At 44.8% G+C, this 19876-nt stretch overlaps 1 protein-coding gene across 6 annotated transcripts in view; it reads left to right on the top strand.

Moving 5' to 3' along the window:
• The first annotated feature begins 5994 nt into the window (after positions 1-5994).
• Acer2 (alkaline ceramidase 2) overlaps positions 5995-19876 on the top strand; it is a 58177-nt gene continuing 44295 nt past the window's right edge. For 3 of the 6 annotated variants that reach the window (NM_001290543.1, NM_139306.3, NM_001290541.1), the window contains exons 1-3: positions 6061-6243; positions 17805-17919; positions 18671-18812. In NM_001290543.1, coding sequence (NP_001277472.1) covers positions 6136-6243; positions 17805-17919; positions 18671-18812 — 365 coding nt within the window. In that variant the 5' untranslated portion in view covers positions 6061-6135. Of the gene's footprint in view, positions 6244-17804; positions 17920-18670; positions 18813-19876 lie in introns of all 6 variants that reach the window. The other 3 variants (XM_006537878.4, XM_006537877.4, XM_011250012.3) reach the window with 3 other exon arrangements.

Raw genomic sequence — 19876 nt, forward strand, 5'->3', positions numbered from 1 at the left:
CCAGATATTGAAATGACAGGTGTGTGCTTTTATACCCAGCCTTATATGCTGCTGGCAGCAGAACCTCATGTGCTTGCCAATGAGGCTTGCCAGGCAAGCATTCTACCAATTGAACTACATCCTTAACCTCAAAACCACTTATTTTTTTTATCATTTATCCAGTCTTAACATTGTTTGTGGGGTTTTTTTCAGACCCGATTAGAGCCTGAAAATAAACGCTTCTAGAGGTTATCAAGGGCTTGTTAGCAAGTAAGTAGCAGGCACCTAGATGCAGTGTTGCTTGGCAAAGACCTGCTGCCTGCACCACCACCACCACCCCCGCCTCCCTCCCTCTCTCCGTCCCTCCCTCTTTCTCCTTCACTCTTGCCCCTTCTCTCTCTTCCTCCTCTTCCTTCTCTCCTGCCTTTTTCTCTTTTGGTTCAGGGGCTAGAACCCAGGCCTTGTACATGATACAGGTACACTTTACCACTGAGTTACAACCAGCCCTCTCCCTCATCTCTGAGTCTAGACTCTCAAATTGAAAGCAAGGAGGAAGATATCGTAGTGCACACTGTAACCCTGCCACTCATAAGGCAGAGGCAAGGGGATCATGATCAAGTTATAGGTTTCATTGTGACATTTTCAACATATATGTTTTAATTATTTCTCTTGTTGTTGCATCCAAATATCTGACAAAGGGTTATGCCAAGGAGAACAGGCTTATTTTAGTTCAAAGATCTTAGAAGCATAGTCCATCACAGAGGGAAGACATGGCAAGATGGTCATGTCATGTCAATGTCAGTGGGAAAGCTATGAGAGGCGAAGGCCGGTGCTCACCTAGGCGTCATCCCCTTTGTCCAGCCTGGGACCAGCCCAACCGAGTGAAACTGTACCCTTTTTACACACTTCTTGAACATGGCCAAGAGTGGACTGGGGGACCTCCAGTGTATTTGCAGTGGGCACTAAACAATCTGAAACATTCCCAACTGTGGCTGCTGCTTGGCTTATCCTGAGAAGGAATCAGCAGCCTATACCAGGCAGGCAGAGGCGAACTCTGGCCAAACAGGGAAATGCAAAGAATGTCATCCCTAATCAGGCACTTCTTGCTCCATTGGCTCAGGTGCTTACAGTTTTTGCTCTTCCCAGTAAAGATTCTGTGGTTTGATAAATTCTACCCGTGGGACAAGCTGAGCTGGACAGTCCCCATTAGACATTGGCTTAGGTAAATACTGTTGCACACTAAGTAAAAATGCAAGATACCATGGGTGTGTTTGGCTTATTTGCATGGTGGCATCTCCAGAACCTGGGTTCATAGCTCTGGATCAGTGATTCATATTTAGACCAAAGGTAATGTAATGGCCATTCCTGTTTGTCAATCTGACTGTATCGGGAATGAACTACAGTCAGAATTGGAGGGCTCACCTGTGATCCAGATCTTGAGGCTGGAAGACACACGTTTCTGAAATGGATCTTGACATGGAGATCTTGAGGCATAGTGGCCATGAAAAGCTTAGGCCCAGGCAAGGTGGTACAGGCCTTTAATCCCAGGAGACTAAAGGCAAGGAAGTCTCTGAGTTCAAGGTCAGCCTGGGACAAAACACCTTTACTTTGGGCCATACCTTCTGCTGGAGACCTACATTAAGGACACAAGGAGAAGGAAGATTCACTCTTCTCACCTGCTTGCATTCACTTGCCAGCACATCTGTTGTAATCTACTTCTACAAAAGACCAGCTGAAACAACTAGCCTTGTGGAACTGAGATTCTTGGACTTCCCATCCACAGCTGCCTATTGTTGGGTTAGTTGGACTAAAGATTATGCCATCACAACAAATTTCCTTAATATATAGACACTACCTATAGATTCTGTGACTCTAGAGAACCCTGACTAAAACAGAAGTTGGTACCAGGGTTTGGGGTATTGTTGTGATAGCCCTGACCATGCTTTTGTTTGGAAGAATATTTGGGGACTTTGGATTTGGAAAGTGAGTATTCTGTTAGCAGCCTTCAGATGTAGAACTCTCAGCTCCTCTTGCATCATGCCTGCCTGGATGCTGACATATTCCTGACTTGATAATAATGGGCTGAACTTCTGAACTTGTAAGCCAGTTCCAATTAATTGCTGTCCTTATAACAGTTGCCTCGGTCATGGTGTCTTATTCACAGCAGTAAAACTCTAAGACAGCAAACTCACCATAGAACTGAGAGCCAGGCTTTGTTCCTGTTGCTACACCCCCCCAACACACACACACACACACACACACACACACACACACACACACACACACACACAGTGAGAGAGAGAGAGAGAGAGAGAGAGAGAGAGAGCTTATAAGATTGAGTGTGAAACCATTGATTGCCGAAGCACCACAGTATTAGTAGAGCGCAACCTTAGATTAGAATCACTTACCTGACAATAGCTACTGATATTAAATGAGATCATTATAGTCATTGGGAAAGTGTTTTGATCGGAAAACAAAATGTAATAATCATTAGCAGACCCACACGGGTGTCACTGGAGAACTCTCTAACTTCAGTGTTCTCTGCAACTCATCCACAGCCAGTGACTCACACAGCATGTATGTAATAAGAAGGCGTTAAGAAGATGAAAGCATTAAGGCAGAAAATGCTGGGCTGGTATATTGATGACTTCAAGCTGAAATCACTCGAGGCTCTGTACTTTCATAAAGAGCCAGTCAGCCTTTCCCCTATATGTAGCAAGTCGTAAGAACTCTTTGAGGGATAGCTAGAAATGTAGAAGGGAGTGTGTCTAATATGCTTGAAGTCCTAGATTCTATCCCCAGCACGAAAGAAAGAAAGAAAGAAAGAAAGGAAGAAAGAAAGAAAAAGAAAGAAAGAAAGAAAGAAAGAAAGAAAGAAAGAAAGAAAGAAAGAAAGAAAGAAAAACAAAAAACAAGTAAAGGAGTTTTGGTGGGAGAAGGCTGTCCTATGTATGCCAACACTAGAAAATCCCTTAGAGCACTGAGTCTGGTGATGTGAACTCAAAGAAACTCTTTGCATAAGCTCCATCTTCTATTAGCACCTCCACCCTTCTGTCTCATACTTCTCTTAGTAGCAGCCCCTAGAGCAGTGGTCCCCAACCTTCCTAATGCTGTGACGTTTAATACAGTTCCTTATATTGTGGCAATCCCCAACCATAAAATTATTGTCATTGCTACATCATAACTATACTTTTGCTATGGGTATGAGTCTCCATGTAAATATCTGATATGCAGATGGTCTTAGGTGACCTCTGTGGAAGGGTCCTTAACTCTCAAAGGGTTGCAACCCACAGGTTGAGAATCGCAGCCCTAGATTCAATGTCCACTCCCTACATAAAGTTATTGCTCTTGGGCTGGGCATGGTGGCTTATGCCTTCAATTCCAGTACTGGAGGCAGATCACTGTAAGTTTAAGGACACCAGACCTTGTTGTTTTTTTTTTTTAATATTGTTACTCTAGTTTAATACAAAAATATCATTCTTTGAGCATTTCTTCAGGCTTCACCCTTGTGAAGACTCCTAGGCACATGTGAAATTAACAAAACTTTTATGTTTTTCTCTTGTCAACCAATCAGTTTTGTATTGATTGGAATCCTAAATCTAGCCAGAGACCCTACATAAGAACCAAGAAGATAAAAGAGCTTATTCTCTCTGACAGTGAAGGACTTTGATTTAAAACCTGAATTGTTTCTGACAATATGTGCTCCAGTAGAGTGCTGGAGAGATGACTCAGTGGTTAAAAGCACTGGCTGCTCTTCCAAAGGATTTAGGTTCAATTCCCAGCACCCACATGGCAGTTCATAACCATCTATAACTCCAGCTCCAGGGTCCCAATGCCCTCTTCTGGTCTCTATGGCTACTGCACACATGTAGTGAACAGGCAAACATGTAGGCAAACAAAACACCCATACACATAAAAATAAACAAAAAATTAAAAATATTGAGGACACTAGGGGCTGGAAAGAGATGAATCAGTGGTAAAGAGTTGCTGCCAGGCAATTGGGAAGAGCAGAATTCAGATCCCAGAACTCATGTAAGACACTGCTACATGTACAGTCATGCATCGGTGCATGGCTGTAACCCAGCTCCAAGGAGAACTGAAGCAGGATCAGTCCCGGGGTTCACTGGCTGCCAGCCTAGTTGAGGAAATGCAGACTCAAAGTTCAGGAAGAATCCTTGTCTAAAAGGTAAAGGCAGAGAGTGAGAGAGGCTATACCTGGCAGCTGCTTTTAGACTCTCTCTGCATGAATAGACTTGTATAGCATTCTCTATGAGTACCGCGCACACTCATACAGACACCTTTCCACAGGACTCAGTCTTTTTAAAAAGTACTGAGGACCCTGAATACCCTTTATTTATATGGGTCTATCATCAACATTTTTACAATACTAGGAATTTAAACTGGCATATCTAATGCCTATGAATGTGTAAATTCTATTAGGTGTCATATATCACACTGCAGCCTTTGGAATGCTACAATACACACTGATGAGAGAGAGGGAGAGGGAGAGGGAGAGGGAGAGGGAGAGGGAGAGGGAGAGGGAGAGGGAGAGGGAGAGGGAGAGGGAGAGGGAGAGAGAGAGACAGAGAGAGAGAGAGAGAACCTGGATGTGATGGTATGTGCCTATAAATTCTAACACTTTGGGGGCCAGCCTGGCTTGCATGAAACCCTGTTTCAAAAAAAAATCAAAAATAAAAATGTTGCAAATGATAAATAATGTTACAGTACTAACAAGAAACATTTTGATCACGTGGACCACAAATTCAGAAAATTGCCATACACAGTAACTGTTTTATATCATATTGGATAGATAGATAATGGATAGTTTTTCTTTCCAGGATTACAAGCTTGTGCCACTACACCCAGCTTATTTTTGCCTAAGCTATCGGGAGGAGAAAAATATGATCACATGAGAAAGCAGTTCTGCTGGACCAGCTGGTGTTGAATATACAACAGTGGGGGAGCCATTACTGTGCAGGGAGCCCTTATAGTGCATTTTTCGTTTGTGGCTCTGGCCTGCTCACTCCTGCTAGCCTGTAACTGACCCTAGAAGGAGGTCACAGTCTATGTTCTTCTTCTTGGGTTCCAGAAGACCTTCAGTAGAACCGGCTCTAGAGAAGGGAGAGGGGACAGAAGGTGGGATAATGAGGTCACAGGAGTGGTTTGGCCTGTAAGGAATAAAGCTGGATTTCGTAAACAGGAGGTGGAGACTGGCAGCTTCTGCCAGCCGTGGAGACAATGGCTGTGTGGGTGTCTGAGGAAGAGAAAGGTAGAAAGGTTAACAGAACCCGCTACCCAGGATGCCACCGGGGACACCTAATGAGTGACATATGAACGAACACTCTCTCAACAGTGCCCAGCTCATAATACTATATGTACTATATACAACTATGTATGTATTACGTTCTGTACTTGTGTGTTCTTACCTGCATCTTCTGTGGGTTGGGATGGCCGAAGGTTTCCCCAAGTCTTATGTTACCCATAAATGACTAAACATTCAGTACTACAGAAATGCTCTCCTGGTGTGGGTGGCCCAGGATGCTTGGCAGGGTCCAGAGAACCTGTTGCTACAGCCTTGAGAATCTTTTTATCCTAGCCAGCAACGAATTGGGTCTGGTAAAGCTGTTCTGCCTTCAAGAGGAACAAGAATATTCCTTAGGCGTGAGAATTGGTGTCCCTAGTGCAGTGAAGAAAATTGCTGCGAACTACCCCGGAGTCCAAAGAGGTCCGGGTCTCTGTGCGTTTTTCCGTACTTTACATTTTTACAAAGGGTAGGGGCCGTTTTGGCGTTCTTTACACAACCTGGACGCACGCGGACAAGAGCGACTCCGAAGACCTTTGCCACCAACCACGGTGGAACCGGAGAGTCCCGACTTCCACCCCAGCCCCGGTCCTACCCTTGGGGGTTCCCCAAGCCTGTCAGGTCCCGCCCCGGGTGGGCGTGGCCGCCGTGCTCCGGGACTCCGGGGGGCGGGGCTGGGGCGTGAGTGTCCCGGCGGTGGCAGGCGGGCACAGCCCGGCTTGGGAGGGCCGCGGGGAGGCGCCGTATCCGGAGGCTGTCCCGCACCGCATAAAGCCACAGACGCACAGTGTGCCTCGCAGCCGCTCGGGCCGGTCGCCGCTGCAGAGAAGCTGCTCCGATGCTCCAGAGCGGCCATGGGCGCCCCGCACTGGTGGGACCACCTGCGGGCTGGCAGTTCGGAGGTGGATTGGTGCGAGGACAACTACACTATCGTGCCTGCCATTGCCGAGTTCTACAACACGGTGCGGGACGCGGGGAGCGGCGGGGCAGGTGGGCGGAGGGAGGGAGCTATCCCCGTGTCTGTGGCGCCTGGAAGCAACCGTGGACGTCCGTGGCAGATTCACTCCACGCCCCCTTCTCCGGGCGCTTCTTCCAGCTCCATTTCTGCACTCCTCTCCGGTCCCTTTCCAGAGCTCCTCCAGCTCTTCCTGTCATTTTCTTCTTTATGGCTCTATTGTCTTGTTTGGCTCCTGTGCTCCGGGATCCAAGGGTCCGCATCAACCCATTTTTTCCAGTTTGGGTCATTTAGGGACGTGAGCTCACAGGGGCAGCTCCCTTTTTTCTGCCTAGGATCTTTGTGGCGTGACGCACCTGGGTCTCATTGTGCGTTTTTTTTTTTTTTTTTTTTTTTTTTTCCTCTGAGTACCTGTTTTGGGCTCCCTAGGAAAGGGGAGCCCTGGACATGTCCAGGGCTGGGTCCACTCTCACAAATCGGCAAGTCCTTTTCACTAAACTATGACAATGTTGATCTAATTATTTTCGTCCAGAATCAAGTAACTTCCTATGAGTTCTTTTTCTTGTTGCTTTTAGAGTCCAGTTTTGAGCCAGCTCCTAGTGGTGACTGTGAAGTCTAGGAGTGATAGCTGTGGGTTTTCTGGACTTGCCTAGGTCCCTAGATATGGACAAGCAGAAATTTACAGAATTCCTGGGATTTTGTTCTTTGCGAGAGGGAAGGATTGTCCCTAGGAGAGGAAATGTTTCTGCTTTTTCCCCCTGAACCCATCCATCCCTCAGGACTCTGGTATCCAATGTGACTTTGCATGGTCATTTTTCTGGCTTATCTTTTTTTGCTGTTCAAACAGAGAAAACAGGAACTCTTTGAGTCATTGTGAGTTTGAGATTGCTATTTAGGATTTTTTTTTTCCCCTTTCGGATTTCTGGAAAGAATGTTCTCAGCAAGAATCAAGCATTATTGCCTGGATAGACCCCTAGTCCCTTTTATGCCCCTGTCCTTTACTTTTGATCCCCCAACTCCCGTTTTTGTTCGTATTACTAGGCTATTGAGCAGTGAGCTGTCATGCCCATGTGCTGCTATGTCTGCGACTGACCCAGAATTCTCCACCGTGCCTTATCCAGGGCTTTTCCTCCACACCCACTTCTTAGTTGCTCAATGAAACCAGACCTTTGACATTCAGAGACATAGGGAAAGATCTAGTTAGTGAAAGTGGCCACATGTTCCCTATTATCCAACCTGGTGGGGTATTTATGATGCTCTCTACATAGACAGGCACCATCAGAAGAGGCCGGAGCAGGGCAGCTGGGGTAGCTGAGAAGATCCACCAGCAGTATCAAGTGGAGAACCGCTGAGAAACGCTAAAGGTTTCACTAGAGTCAAGGAATGACAGGCTGGATCATTCACCCCCTGGCACTCTCCTGTGGAGTGTGAGAGCTCTCAGCCAGGGTTAGCCCCAGTCATAAAGTCCCCCAAAGCTCATGCATAGTTGCTCTGAGCCAGCCTTGAAAAGCCCCCAGGGAGAATATTCTTTCCCTTTCCTTCTTCCCTCATCCTCGTTCCCCTCCCTTCTACCGCCTCCTCTTAACTTTTCTCTTTCTGACAAGGGTCTTCCTGTCTAGCCCAGGCTGGGATTAAACTTGAGGTCCTCCTATCTTGGCTTTTCAAACAGCCTGTGCATCTGGCTGCCTCTTTGTTTCAGTTTAATCCCACTGGAACTGTGTGCACCGAGCACAAAACTCTGCTGTGTAAAAGAGCCGTAGTGTTTGTGGCTGCTTGAGCTAGCCCATCTACCTGGTAAACTTTTTCTTTGGGATTAATAAGCCACCACATTTTCTCTGGAATATGGAGGAGGGTCACAGAGAAATAGCCTGTCAGCTGGGTGGTGAGCATAAGCCCCCCCAAACCCGTTTCCTCTCACTGTGGCTCTGCAGACCTGCTGATGCTACTACAGAACTTTCCTGGGCCTTTCTCTCTTATGCTCAGAGAAGGTCAATGAGTTGTTGATGATACACATCTCCTAGAGTCCTCATAACAGATAGCAGGTTTCATTATTCATTTGCTAATTTGTTTTGAGACAGGGTCTCACACCATGTATCTCTGGCTGGCCTGGCTCTCACTATGTAGACCAGGCTGGCCTCGAATTCACAGAGGTCTGCCTGCCTCTGCCTCCAGAGTGCTAAGATTAAAGGCATGCACAACCTTGCTCATCTCATTGACGACAGGGTCTCCTTATCTTCCAGGCTGGACCTGAACTCACTTTGTATGTATGTAGTATGTAGCCCATACTGCCCTCAAAGGCACCAAGAGCCATAACACTGGGATTTCAGTGTGTACTACCATGCCTGGCTTGATTACCTATGTTGTAAGACACTGATAATTATTATCAATTTTGAGAAAAAAGTTAGAGTTGAGAAAAAAGTAAAACAATTAACAATTAGAGCAGGAGAATAGTGGGGGCGGGATCTAGAATCTTCTTTATGAGTCTTGCAGGGTAAGAGGGGGTTACTACAACTTCAGTAACTACTGGCTACACTTGGCTGTTTGCTGTGTCTTGCAGACATTGGGTACTTGACCATCATTTGCCATGTGTTCATTAGATAAAGGAGGGCAACAGGACCATTCAGTTTATATTACTTGCCAAACTCAAGGAAATGACAGAGATAGAGTTAGGACTTATCCTTTTTGACTCTGCCAAGAGTTCTCTTGTAACTGTAAGCATCCAATATTTGTGTGCCTAGCATAATATATACTGTGCTTAACTTAAAATACCTATACTGGAACTTTCTTTTTTTTTTCAGAATAACACACATTTGCTTAATTAAAAACAAAAACAGGGCTGGGTGTGGTGGCACACGCCTTTAATTCCAGTACTTGGGAGGCAGAGGCAGGTGGATTTCTGAGTTCGAGGCCAGCCTGGTCTACAAAGTGAGTTCCGTTCCAGGACAGCCAGGGCTATACAGAGAAACCCTGTCTCGAAAAACCAAAAAACAAAAACAGGGGCTGGAGAGATGGCTCAGCGGTTAAGAGCACTGACTGCTCTTCCAAAGGTTCTGAGTTCAAATTCCAGCAACCACATGGTGGCTCACAATCCGTAATGAGATCTGACGCCTTCTTCTGGTGTGTCTGAAGACAGCTACAGTGTACTTACATATAATAATAAATAAAATCTTTGGGCTGGAGTGAGCAGGGCCGGATGGAGCGGGGCCAACCAGAGCTATCAGAGGTTCTGAGTTAATTCCCAGCAGCAACATGATGGCTCACAACCATTTGTACAGCTACAGTCTACTCATATACATAAAATAAAAAAAAATCTTTTTTTAAAAAGTCATAAAAAAACAGTTTGTTTCAGCTAAGTGATGGGGCACACCTTCAATCCCAGGACTCTGGAGGCAGAGACGGGCTGGTCTCTGAATTCAAGGCCATCCTGGTCTACAAAGCAAGTTGCAGGCCAGCCAGAGCTATATAAAGAAACCAAAAACCAAACCAACCAACCAAACAACCAATGAGTTTATGCATGAGTTCTACATCCTCTGACATTGCCTGGGTGTGTTAAAGCACAGGGAAGGGCCAGGGCAGTCAGAGGTACAGAGCTTGCCTGGCATGCATAAAGCCTGGGTTCCATTCCCAACACATAGGCTTTGTGCTTACCATGCACAATATGAATATCACATTTGCACACACTCAAAATTGTTTTCCAACTCAACTGAAATCATGCTGAATGAGCTGCATGCACGTCGTTTCTTTTCTCAGTACTTCTTAGAGGTTGCCATTTGTGGGTGTTTCTGTAAACACCATTGCCAGCAGAGTGATGGTCCACATGGGGCAAGAAGGAAATCTGGTTGAACATGACTCTATAGCTGGTTTTGACCCAAACTTGTAGAGTAAGACACTGGGCAGTTTATTTTCGGCATATTTAAGTACAGTGCAATTTATAAATATGTTCCCGTAACACAATCTCATGTGCATAAGGAGACATAATTACATAGAAACTCTTCTCAATGTACATGTCACTTCTTCCATGCAGGTGGGTTCTATAGATAGGATGCAGGTCTTATCTGAAGGGGTAGGGGAGGATTTGGTGTGGTCACGTTTAACATTCCTGCATTCCCTAGTGCCTCTCTGTGAGGGCAAAGACCTCTGAGCTCCCAACAGCCAAGGATGGCATTAAATACCTGGTGCTCTTGCCTCTGCTTCAGAAGTGCTGGAAATACAGGCATAGGTGGTCATGCGTGGCTTGAAAGTGTTCACTGTAAACGTTGATTACTATTGCTACCTGGTCCACCAAAGAGAGAACACAGCTTCCTCCCACTCTCTCACTGTGGCCCCAGTCCCTCTTATCACCCTTGGCTTTGGATGAGTACAAGCGTCTCTCCTCCAAGAAGTCATCATCTAAACCCAATGTGGTAGCACACACCCTCATTCCTAACACTCAGGAGGCAGAGGCAGGCACGTTTCTGAGAGGTCTAGGCTAGCCTGCTCTAAATAGCAAGTTGCAGGACAGCCAAGGCTAGCTACATTGTTTCAAAAAACAAAAAGAACTTACTCTTTCCCTTCACTTGTAGGTCTAGGATACTGGGGGTTTTTGTTTGTTTGTTTGTTTGGTTGGTTGGTTGGTTGGTTTTTTTTTTTTTTTTTTTTTGTACATAGAACCTTCCCTGGGTTGAATGATGTAAGTTTGCTTGTTTTGCTTTTTAAGACAGAGTCTCACATTATAGCCCAATGTGGCCTAGAATTTGCTTTGTAACTCAGACTGGCTTTGGACTCCCAGAAATCCTGCCTCAGCATCCTAAATGCTGAGCTTATGGGTGTGAGCCAACATGTCTGGCTCCCTTGGGGGCTTCTACCACATAGGCTGCTTTGGAGAAAAGTGGAGTCGGCTTTGTGATCACTAGGTCTGGCCTTTGAAGGCTCTGTTGCTGCCCAGTGACTTAGAAAACAGAAATTAATAGGCATAGAAAAAAATGAAATATGTGCATAAAATCAGCCCATGGCCTCTTATCTCCTGCTCTGTACTCAACTATCACAAAAAGGAAAGCTAAGCTTTCTTTCTGTGTCCAAGTCTGGGTCCCCCTATCTGATGGACAGAATATGCCGGGCTGGAGGCCTGCCCAAGCATTTGCTGCTGTGCGCCTGACACAGAAACCAGATCTGGAAATAGTCACTGGGCATTGGGGTTCATAATAGTGGCACACACAAGCTGCTGAGTTGTTATTAGATGACTGCATTGAGGGGTGCATTGTGGGGCTGGTAGAGGGGCTTTGCAAGCAGGTATCTGAATAAACTTATCCTAAGTATTTTGCTTGAAATTTTAAATTATTTTAAAAAACATTTCTGTTTGCTTACTTTAATTTCTTCACATTTTATTTTATGGGTATGAATGTTTGCTTCTGTGTGTGTACACATGTGTGTGCACACATGTGTGTGCAGTGACCATGGAGACCAGAAGAGGGCATCAGATCCCCCTGGAATTACAGTTATAAGGGTTCTGAAATGCTATGTTGGGAAGCTAACCTGAGTCCTCTGCAAGAGCAATCAGCACTCTTAACCACTGAGCTATATCTCCACCCTTGTTTGTTTGTTTATTTGTTTGTTTGGTGTGTGTGTGTGTGTGTGTCTGCGATTATGTACTTATGGAAGTCTAAGTGCAGCTTGTGGGAGTCAGTTCTCTCCTACCATTTGGGTTTAGGGATAGAATTCAGGTCCTTAGGTGTGACATCAAACATCTCTCCTGCCCAATTTTCTTGATTTTTACAGCTGGAAGTCCTGTGCCCTGGAAGACCCACTGGGTTTCTGGCAAACCAGGATATTTGTCCCCACAGGCAGGAGTGGGACTGTGCAGGGGAGGACTAGGGATCCTGCACACAATGGGAATGCACTTAGCATCCTGGGCTGCTCCTGAACCTATGCTCAGCAAGCTCCCCACTCATGCCTTCTGTTCAGACTCCCCATTCCACGGGAAAGGCTCACTCTAACGCACAGGACAAGTGAGAGCAGTGTGTTCCTAGGATGATTTTGAAACAAATGCTGGGTAGGAATCCCCCGAATAAGGAGCTCTTAAAGGAAACAATTAATGCATTTTGAAGTTGTGGTTTAAAAATGTCTGTGGAGAGAGAGCAAATCAAATCTTCAAGGGATAGATAACCCAGCAATGAACTTAAAACAAACTCCCTTTGTCTGAACTGTCCTACCACTTTAGAGACCCAAACCGTCTTGAAGGAGAGCTCGTTTCTCAGTAGAGATGGAGCCACTGAGTCTGTCTTCAGCCGTAACTCATTTGTCTTTCCGTATTTATTTTGGTATTCCTTCCTCTTTTTGTTTTGAGAACGGTCGCCCTCTAATTTGGGCTTTTCCTTTCCATATATTGATGTCTTTAAAAGGAATAGTCGTAACAATCAAGCCTTGGCAGATATGCTCAGAAGTTTAAAAAATGTGATTTTGATGTTAGTTTGGAGTATATATCAAAATAGAGCTTGGAGTGGTGCTTATATGTGAACTTAAAAATAATGTGGAATTGTGGGAAATGCCTTTAATCCCAGCATTTAGAAGACTGAAGCAGGAGATTGCTGTGGTTTCAGACTAGCCCAGGCTACACCTACACTATGAAACCCTTCTCAAAAGCTTAACAAATAATAAACAATAATACAGGTGTAGTAATGAACTCAGGCCTTCATGAATATCACATGAACATGTCTATGTGTGTCAGCAGTGTTCCTTGCCTGTGGGAATATGAATCTACAGAGCCATGTAATGGAGAGCTTGCCAATCATAGTTGTACTTGGCGTTCAGTCGACAAAGATACACTGGAGTAAAGGTTAAGATGCGTGATGGATAGCTCTGGGCATGTTGTAACGTACCTGTAATTGCAGTGCTTGGTAGGTGAAAGTGAGAGGGCAGGAGTTTAAGGTCATCCTTGGTTACCTGGTGAGTTCAAGGCCAGCTTGAGCTACTTGAGATCCTACCACAAACAAGCAAGTACCCCCCCCCCCCCGCCAGTGTGTTATGTTTCCCAGCACTCTAAAGGAGACTCTAAGTTGCTGTTCTTTTCCCTGAAAAAAATAGCTAAAAAAAACCCAACAAACAAAACCCATCACAGTGTGATGGCATTCACAGTTCTTAGGTATCATATGTGAATGGCCCAGTTGGAGGTGAAGCCTAGGTGAGACAGTGGAGAGAGCCTGCTGACTGGCTAGCTCTGGGTCATTGCTGCTTTGGAGTCTTTCTGGGTCTTCATATCCCCTTAAAGCAAGTAATGATTTGGAAGACTTTCCAGCCTAACCCTGAAGGATCGCTCACTGGTTCTTTAAATGGCTGTACTCCTAGCATGAACAGAAATCTGTGTGTATGCAATAAGTAAATCCTTGTCCCGTTCCACCTTAGTTGGACACTGTCCTTAATCCCTTTCTACTCATTGTCTGCACAGCCCACACATTTGTCTAGACTCACCTGCAAACAAACCTAGGAAATCCACTCTCTACCTCTCTAGCGCTCGCATTAAAACATCAAATGTAGCTTTGTGCATGGGTACTGGAGGGCTGGCTCTCCAAACTTAAGTCCTCATGTGTGTGTGGCAAACACTTCACTGACTAAGCCATATCCCCAGCCCCTGTTGTGACACATTGTATTGTGATGTTACCAGTGTGGTTTCTGAGGTCTGAAGAAAGCCTTTCTGCCTGGCTCTCTTCATCTGGGTTCAGGTGCCCACATGGCACATTTCTACATAAGCCAACAGGAGTAGTCACACCTTTCTTTTGGAAGCCCTCTCGTCCTTGTTTTTGAGTTTTCATCTTGACTGTACTGTCTAGTTTTACATCAACTTGACAAAAGCTAGAGTTACTTGGGAAGTGGGACTCTCAATTGGGAAAATGTTCCTGTGAGGTTGGCTTGTAGTCAAGTCTGTAGTGCATCTCTTTAATTAGTGATTGCTGTGGGAGTGCCCAGCCCACTGTGGGAGTGCCCAGCCCACTGTGGGAGTGCCTGGCCCCTTGGGCTAGTGATGCTGGGTGCTATAAGAAGGCAAATAATGGGTGAGCATGCCAGCGAGCAGACTCTTCCATGGCCTCTTTATCAGCTCCTCCCCTCTTGTGTTCATACCCTGACTCCAGTGATGGACAGTTTCTTGGAAGTCTCAGAGGAAACGAAGCCTTTCCTCCCCAAGTTGCTTTGGTCATGGTCTTTATCACAGCAAAAGAAAACCTAAGACACTTTCCCTGTCTACTCATCCCTGAAATTTTTTGACAGTGCTAAGGATTGATCCCAGGGCCACACCCCTGCTAGGGGAGTGTTTTATCATTGAGGTATATCCCCAGCCCTCCTTTTGTTTATTTATTTGTTTTTCATTGCTTAATTTAGTGAGTGTGTATGTGTGTGAGTGCTTGTCTACTGTAGCATGTATGTAGAGGTCAGAGGACAACTTAAGGGGGCTGATTCTCCCTTCCACCTGATGGGACCCAGGAATTGAATCCTGATTGTCAGGCTTAGTGGCGAGTACCTTTATCCATGGAGCATCTTGCCAGACTTGCTCTTTAGAAAATTTTAAATTTTGAGACAGGGTCTCACTAAGTTGTCCAGGCTGGCTGTTAACTCAAGGTGTAGCCTAGGAAGGCCTTGGATTTGTGATCGTCCTTTCTCACTTCCAGATTGGCTGGGCTTACAGGTGAGAGAGCAAGTAGGCCTGGCTCTTTTTATTTTTTAAATAGATACTATTATTCTACCAGTATTATTTTTGAAGATTTATCTGTTCTATATCGTGTGTGTGAGTGTTTGTTTTGTCTCCATGTGTATATGTGAACCACATGCATGTCTACTGCTTGAGGTATCCAGAAGAGGGTGTTGGATCCCTCGGAGCAGGAGTTGTAGGTAGCTGTGAACTGTCACGTGGTTGCTGGGACCTGAACAGAGAGATCTTCTCTCTGTAAAAGAAGCAAGTGCTCTTAACCACTGGGCCATCTCTCTAGCCTTCTTTTTCTTATGTGTGTGTTGCCTTCTGAGGCTAGAGGCATGGTATACTTTGGAGCTGGAGTTATAGGCTACTGAGAGCCCCCCTGATGTGGGTGCGGCAAACCTGGTCTAGGCAGGAGCAACATGTGTTCTTAGATGCTGAGTCACTTGTTTTTCTGAAGTCTTTGCCTGCCTCCTACCTCACCTCCAGTGTTAAAACCCATTTAGACTTAGATGTTATCTTTACAGTCTGCATGCACAGGCCTGGACCAGGAGCTCCTCATTCAGCAACTGGAGATGACGCTTAGAGAGCCACTTGTCCCTACCGCTGCATACCTTCTAGGATGGCCTTGCTTTAAAAACAAGCAATAGAGGACAATACATTTGGGCAAGGATTGGAACCCTTGTACACTGTTGGTAGGAGTGTAAAATGAAAGAGAAAGAAGCGCCTCAAAAGCCCACTATTGAATGGAGAATCACCAGCCCCCCTGTGCCAGCTCTACCTCTGACCTATAACAAATGACCTTAAAACCAGATATATACGACATGAGAAGGTTCTGACAGTTCTGAATATGCAAGACGAGGAGCCAGCAGATTTGTTGTGTGAGGAGGGCAGGGCCCCTTTGCTGCTGCCTCCTGCCCTTTCTGTCTGTCTTTCCACCCTCCGGCTCCCCTTCTTCCTTCCTTTATTTATTCATTTGTTTTATTTTACTTTTTGTGTTGATTCTGCTGATTGAAGTCAGGGCCTCACAGATGCTAGACAAGCACCCTACAGCTGAGATACAGTCCTAGCTCTTAATGCTTAGAGTGAGGTAGAACTGTGCTTTACAGCGTGGCTTCTGAACACAGGGGATGTGGCTAAAAACTAAGACTTGCTCTATGTGTGAAATTTACATTGGGTTTAAAAAGGCTTACTGTCAGGCTGGAGAGATGGCTCAGCGGTTAAGAGCACTAGCTGCTCTTTCAGAAGTCCCAAGTTCAATTCCTAGCAAGCATATGGTGGCTCACAACCATCTGTAATGGGATCTGATGCCCTCTTCTGGTGTGTCTGAAGACAGCTACAGTGTACTCATATACATAAAATAAATAAATAAACAAAAAAATAAATATTTTTTTAAAAAGGCTTACTATGAACCAAAGAATGTATAATATTTCATGATAAAATAAAATATTGTAAAAATATTTTATATTAAATATATTTTAGGGCTGGAGAGATGGCTCAGAAGTTAAGAGCACTGCTCTTCTGAAGGTCCTGAGTTCAAATCCCAGCAACTACATGGTGGCTCACAACCATCTTTTAATGAGATCTGACACCCTCTTCTGGAGTGTCTGAAGACAGCTACAGTGTACTTACATATAATAAATGAATAAATCTTAAAAAATAAATAAATACATTTTATATTTAAATATCATAAAATATTTTCTTTTAAATGTTTTAATATTACTTTTTCTTTTATTGAATTACTGATGTTTTTTAATTTTTTATTTATTTTTATTTTATATGTATGGGTGTTTTGCCTGCACGTACGGCTGTGCACTGCATACGTGCATTGCCTGTGAAGGCCAGAAGAGGGCATCGGATCTCCTGGAACTGGAGTTAAGGTTGTGAACTTTAACATGGGTTCTGGAAATCAAACCCAGGTCTGGAAGTAGCCTGTGCTACCAATTGCTTAGCCATCTCTCCATCCCATGGTTTGTTTGTTTGTTTGTTTGTTTATTCATTCATTTATTTTTGGTTACCTAAATTCAACTAATCAAATTCACAGTCCTTTAGCCTTAGCTTCACAAGAAGTTGAGATATAGGTACAAGCTATCTTCCTAAGCAAATAATAGTTTACTAGTGATGACATATTCAGATCATTATATAAAAAATTATTTTTTAAAGAGTTACTCAACTTGGAGATCTAATTAGGTTTAAGTACAAATAAGATTTGCAAGTTAAAATGCAATTATTTTCTCTTGTTTTTGGACCATGGGGGTAGGGTGGGGGTAGGGGTAGTGGCAGTTTCATGTTGCCCAGGCACATTATGCGGTTGAATCTATCCGCAAACTCCTGCTCCTCCTGCCTCAGTCTGAGTGCTGGCTTGGCTAGTCCACACCACCCTGCCTGGCAAAACACTGGAAAGAAGCATGCAAACTTGATTTTCTCATAAAAATAGGGTTTTGACTAGGATAAGAAAACTGACAGGGTAGCCAAAGCTCGTGCGGAAAGCAATAGTTGTTGATTCAGAAGAGGAGTTTAGGGAACTTTCACAAATCAAAGTGTTCATGTAGCTCTCCTCCGCCGTGGACTGACTCCAGGGTCTGAGGCTAGACCAGGGCTCTATCACCAAGACACACCTCTAGCCTTGATGGTGCTGCTTACAGTTGATCAAAAGAGGCAGCAAAGGAGCCCATTTGGCCGCGGTCTTTACGATGTTCTAAGTCTCAGTGTTATCCGTGTCGTGCCACCCAACCCCCCACACCCGCCCTGCGCTTGCTCTGTGCGGCTGTAGTTTAGAAAGTGCAGAGCTTGTACAAGATGCATGGTCACGTTCACCCTGCTCTGCAAAGGACACACCTGGAACAAGCAGCTTGACTTCTTTATGCTTTTACTTAATACTCATCTTTCCACGTTTCTCTCCCCTCCAGATCAGCAACGTCTTGTTTTTCATTTTACCTCCCATCTGCATGTGCTTGTTCCGCCAGTACGCAACGTGCTTCAACAGCGGCATCTACTTAATATGGACGCTCCTAGTTGTAGTGGGTAAGTGGAGTCATGTGGGAACGGGACTGAAAGGGAGGAAGCGGGACCCCACATGTTTCCTGTCCCTTTTGAACACAATGTTTTGTAAACCAAAGTCACTCTGACGTCTTAGCCATTGATCCCCTGATACCAAAAGGGCTCTTGAGTGCCGGCTTGATAACAAGGCTGCTTGTAACTAGCACATATCTCAACATCTGTGGGGCAGCCGCTGGTGGCGTGCCAGTGTCAGCGTCAGCGTAGTTTTCTGAGAACTTCTGAAGAACCTCTGAAACAATTGAAGTCTGATGAGATGTGGCTCCAGAGGACTTAAAGAAAAATATTTAGACGTTTGGTCTCTCATTGTTCTGTGAAATACTTGTGTGATTTCCATTTCCTTTCTGGCAGTTTGGGAATTCTTAGCAGAGAGATAGCGCTGAGTTTTATTTACTGCCTGTTATCGTGGAGGTTCAGAGGGTGGAAAAAGAGTGTGCTTGGCTGTGGAATTCTTACTGTAGTAATGTGCTGACGTTTGAGCCCAACTTGAAACCCTCTTTCTAGTCTCTAGGTCTGCATGCTTTCTCTCTCTCTCTCTCTCTCTCTCTCTCTCTCTCTCTCTCTCTCTCTCTCTCTTCCTTTCTTCCTTTTTTCTCTTTCTTTCTTGAGAGTGATCTGGTGATTCTGACAGCTCCCAGAGAAGGGCTGTCCTGAAGCCGCGAGTCTGTTCTGCATTCATTTTTTTTTTTTTTTAAATTTTGGTTGTGATTGTTTCTAGGGATTGGATCTGTCTACTTCCATGCAACGCTGAGTTTCCTGGGTCAGATGCTTGATGAACTTGCCATTCTGTGGGTTCTGATGTGTGCTTTGGCCATGTGGTTTCCCAGGAGGTATTTACCAAAGATCTTTCGGAATGACAGGTAAGCTTGTGCTAAAGACTTTTGCTAGATGTGGTTATCAATGTAACACACTTGTCAAGCAAGTTACTGCCCCAGTGAGCTCAGCTGGTGGTGCACTCCTCCGATGCTAGCTCATCGTCTGCCAGTTTCATGATCTGACAGGACAGCTGAGCTGGCAATAAAAGGGGACATCCATGGAGAAGAACTTACCTCATGGTAGGGACAAAAGCTCAGAGATCTGATCTGGGTGAAAACACTTCCAGTGGGAGAGACATTTTTGGATGGTATTTCAGAGTCCTCTTTTTCCTGCCAGCGTATATCATCCAGTGCAAGCCAATCCATGTGAGGCTGTTCACAATCACCTGGAACTCCAGCTCTGCGAGCCTAACACCTCTGGCCTCCGTGAGCACCTGCATGCACGCACACACACCCATACGTGCAGTTAAAGATAAAGTAAATATAGAAAAAAAATGAAGCCTGAATGGGAGGGTTATTTATGGAAAATACTGGCTACAAAAAACACGTGGTACAATTGTGTGTGTGTGTATGATGTCCTACTTTTAGGATCAATCAAATAGATTGTATACACACAGATTTGTATCCATGTATAAAACAAACATATTTATTATTATTATTTAAAGATTTATTATTATTATAAATAAGTACACTATAGCTGTTTTCAGAGGCACCAGAAGAGGGCATCAGATCTCATTATGGATGGTTGTGAGCCACCATGTGGTTGCTGGGATTTGAACTCAGGACCTTCGGAAGAGCAGTCAGTGCTCTTACCCACTGAGACATCTCGCCAGCCCCTTATTATTATTTTTTAAAAATTAAAGTTGTATTTACTTTGACTTTATGTGGAAGAGTGTTTTGCCTATGTGCATGTCTGTGTACCATGAGCATGCATTACCTTCACAGGCCAGAAGAGGGCGTTTGAACCTCTGGAACTGGAGTTACAGATGGCCGTGAGCTGCCATATGAGTGCCGAGAACAGAACTGGATTCTCAAGGAGAGCAGACAGATACTGTCTTTTTAAAAAGATTCATTTCATTTTTAATTATGTGTATGCTTGTGTGGGGGAG

Source organism: Mus musculus, chromosome 4 (genome assembly GCF_000001635.26).
Source record: "Mus musculus strain C57BL/6J chromosome 4, GRCm38.p6 C57BL/6J".
In the NCBI taxonomy this organism is placed as follows: Eukaryota; Metazoa; Chordata; class Mammalia; order Rodentia; family Muridae; genus Mus; species Mus musculus.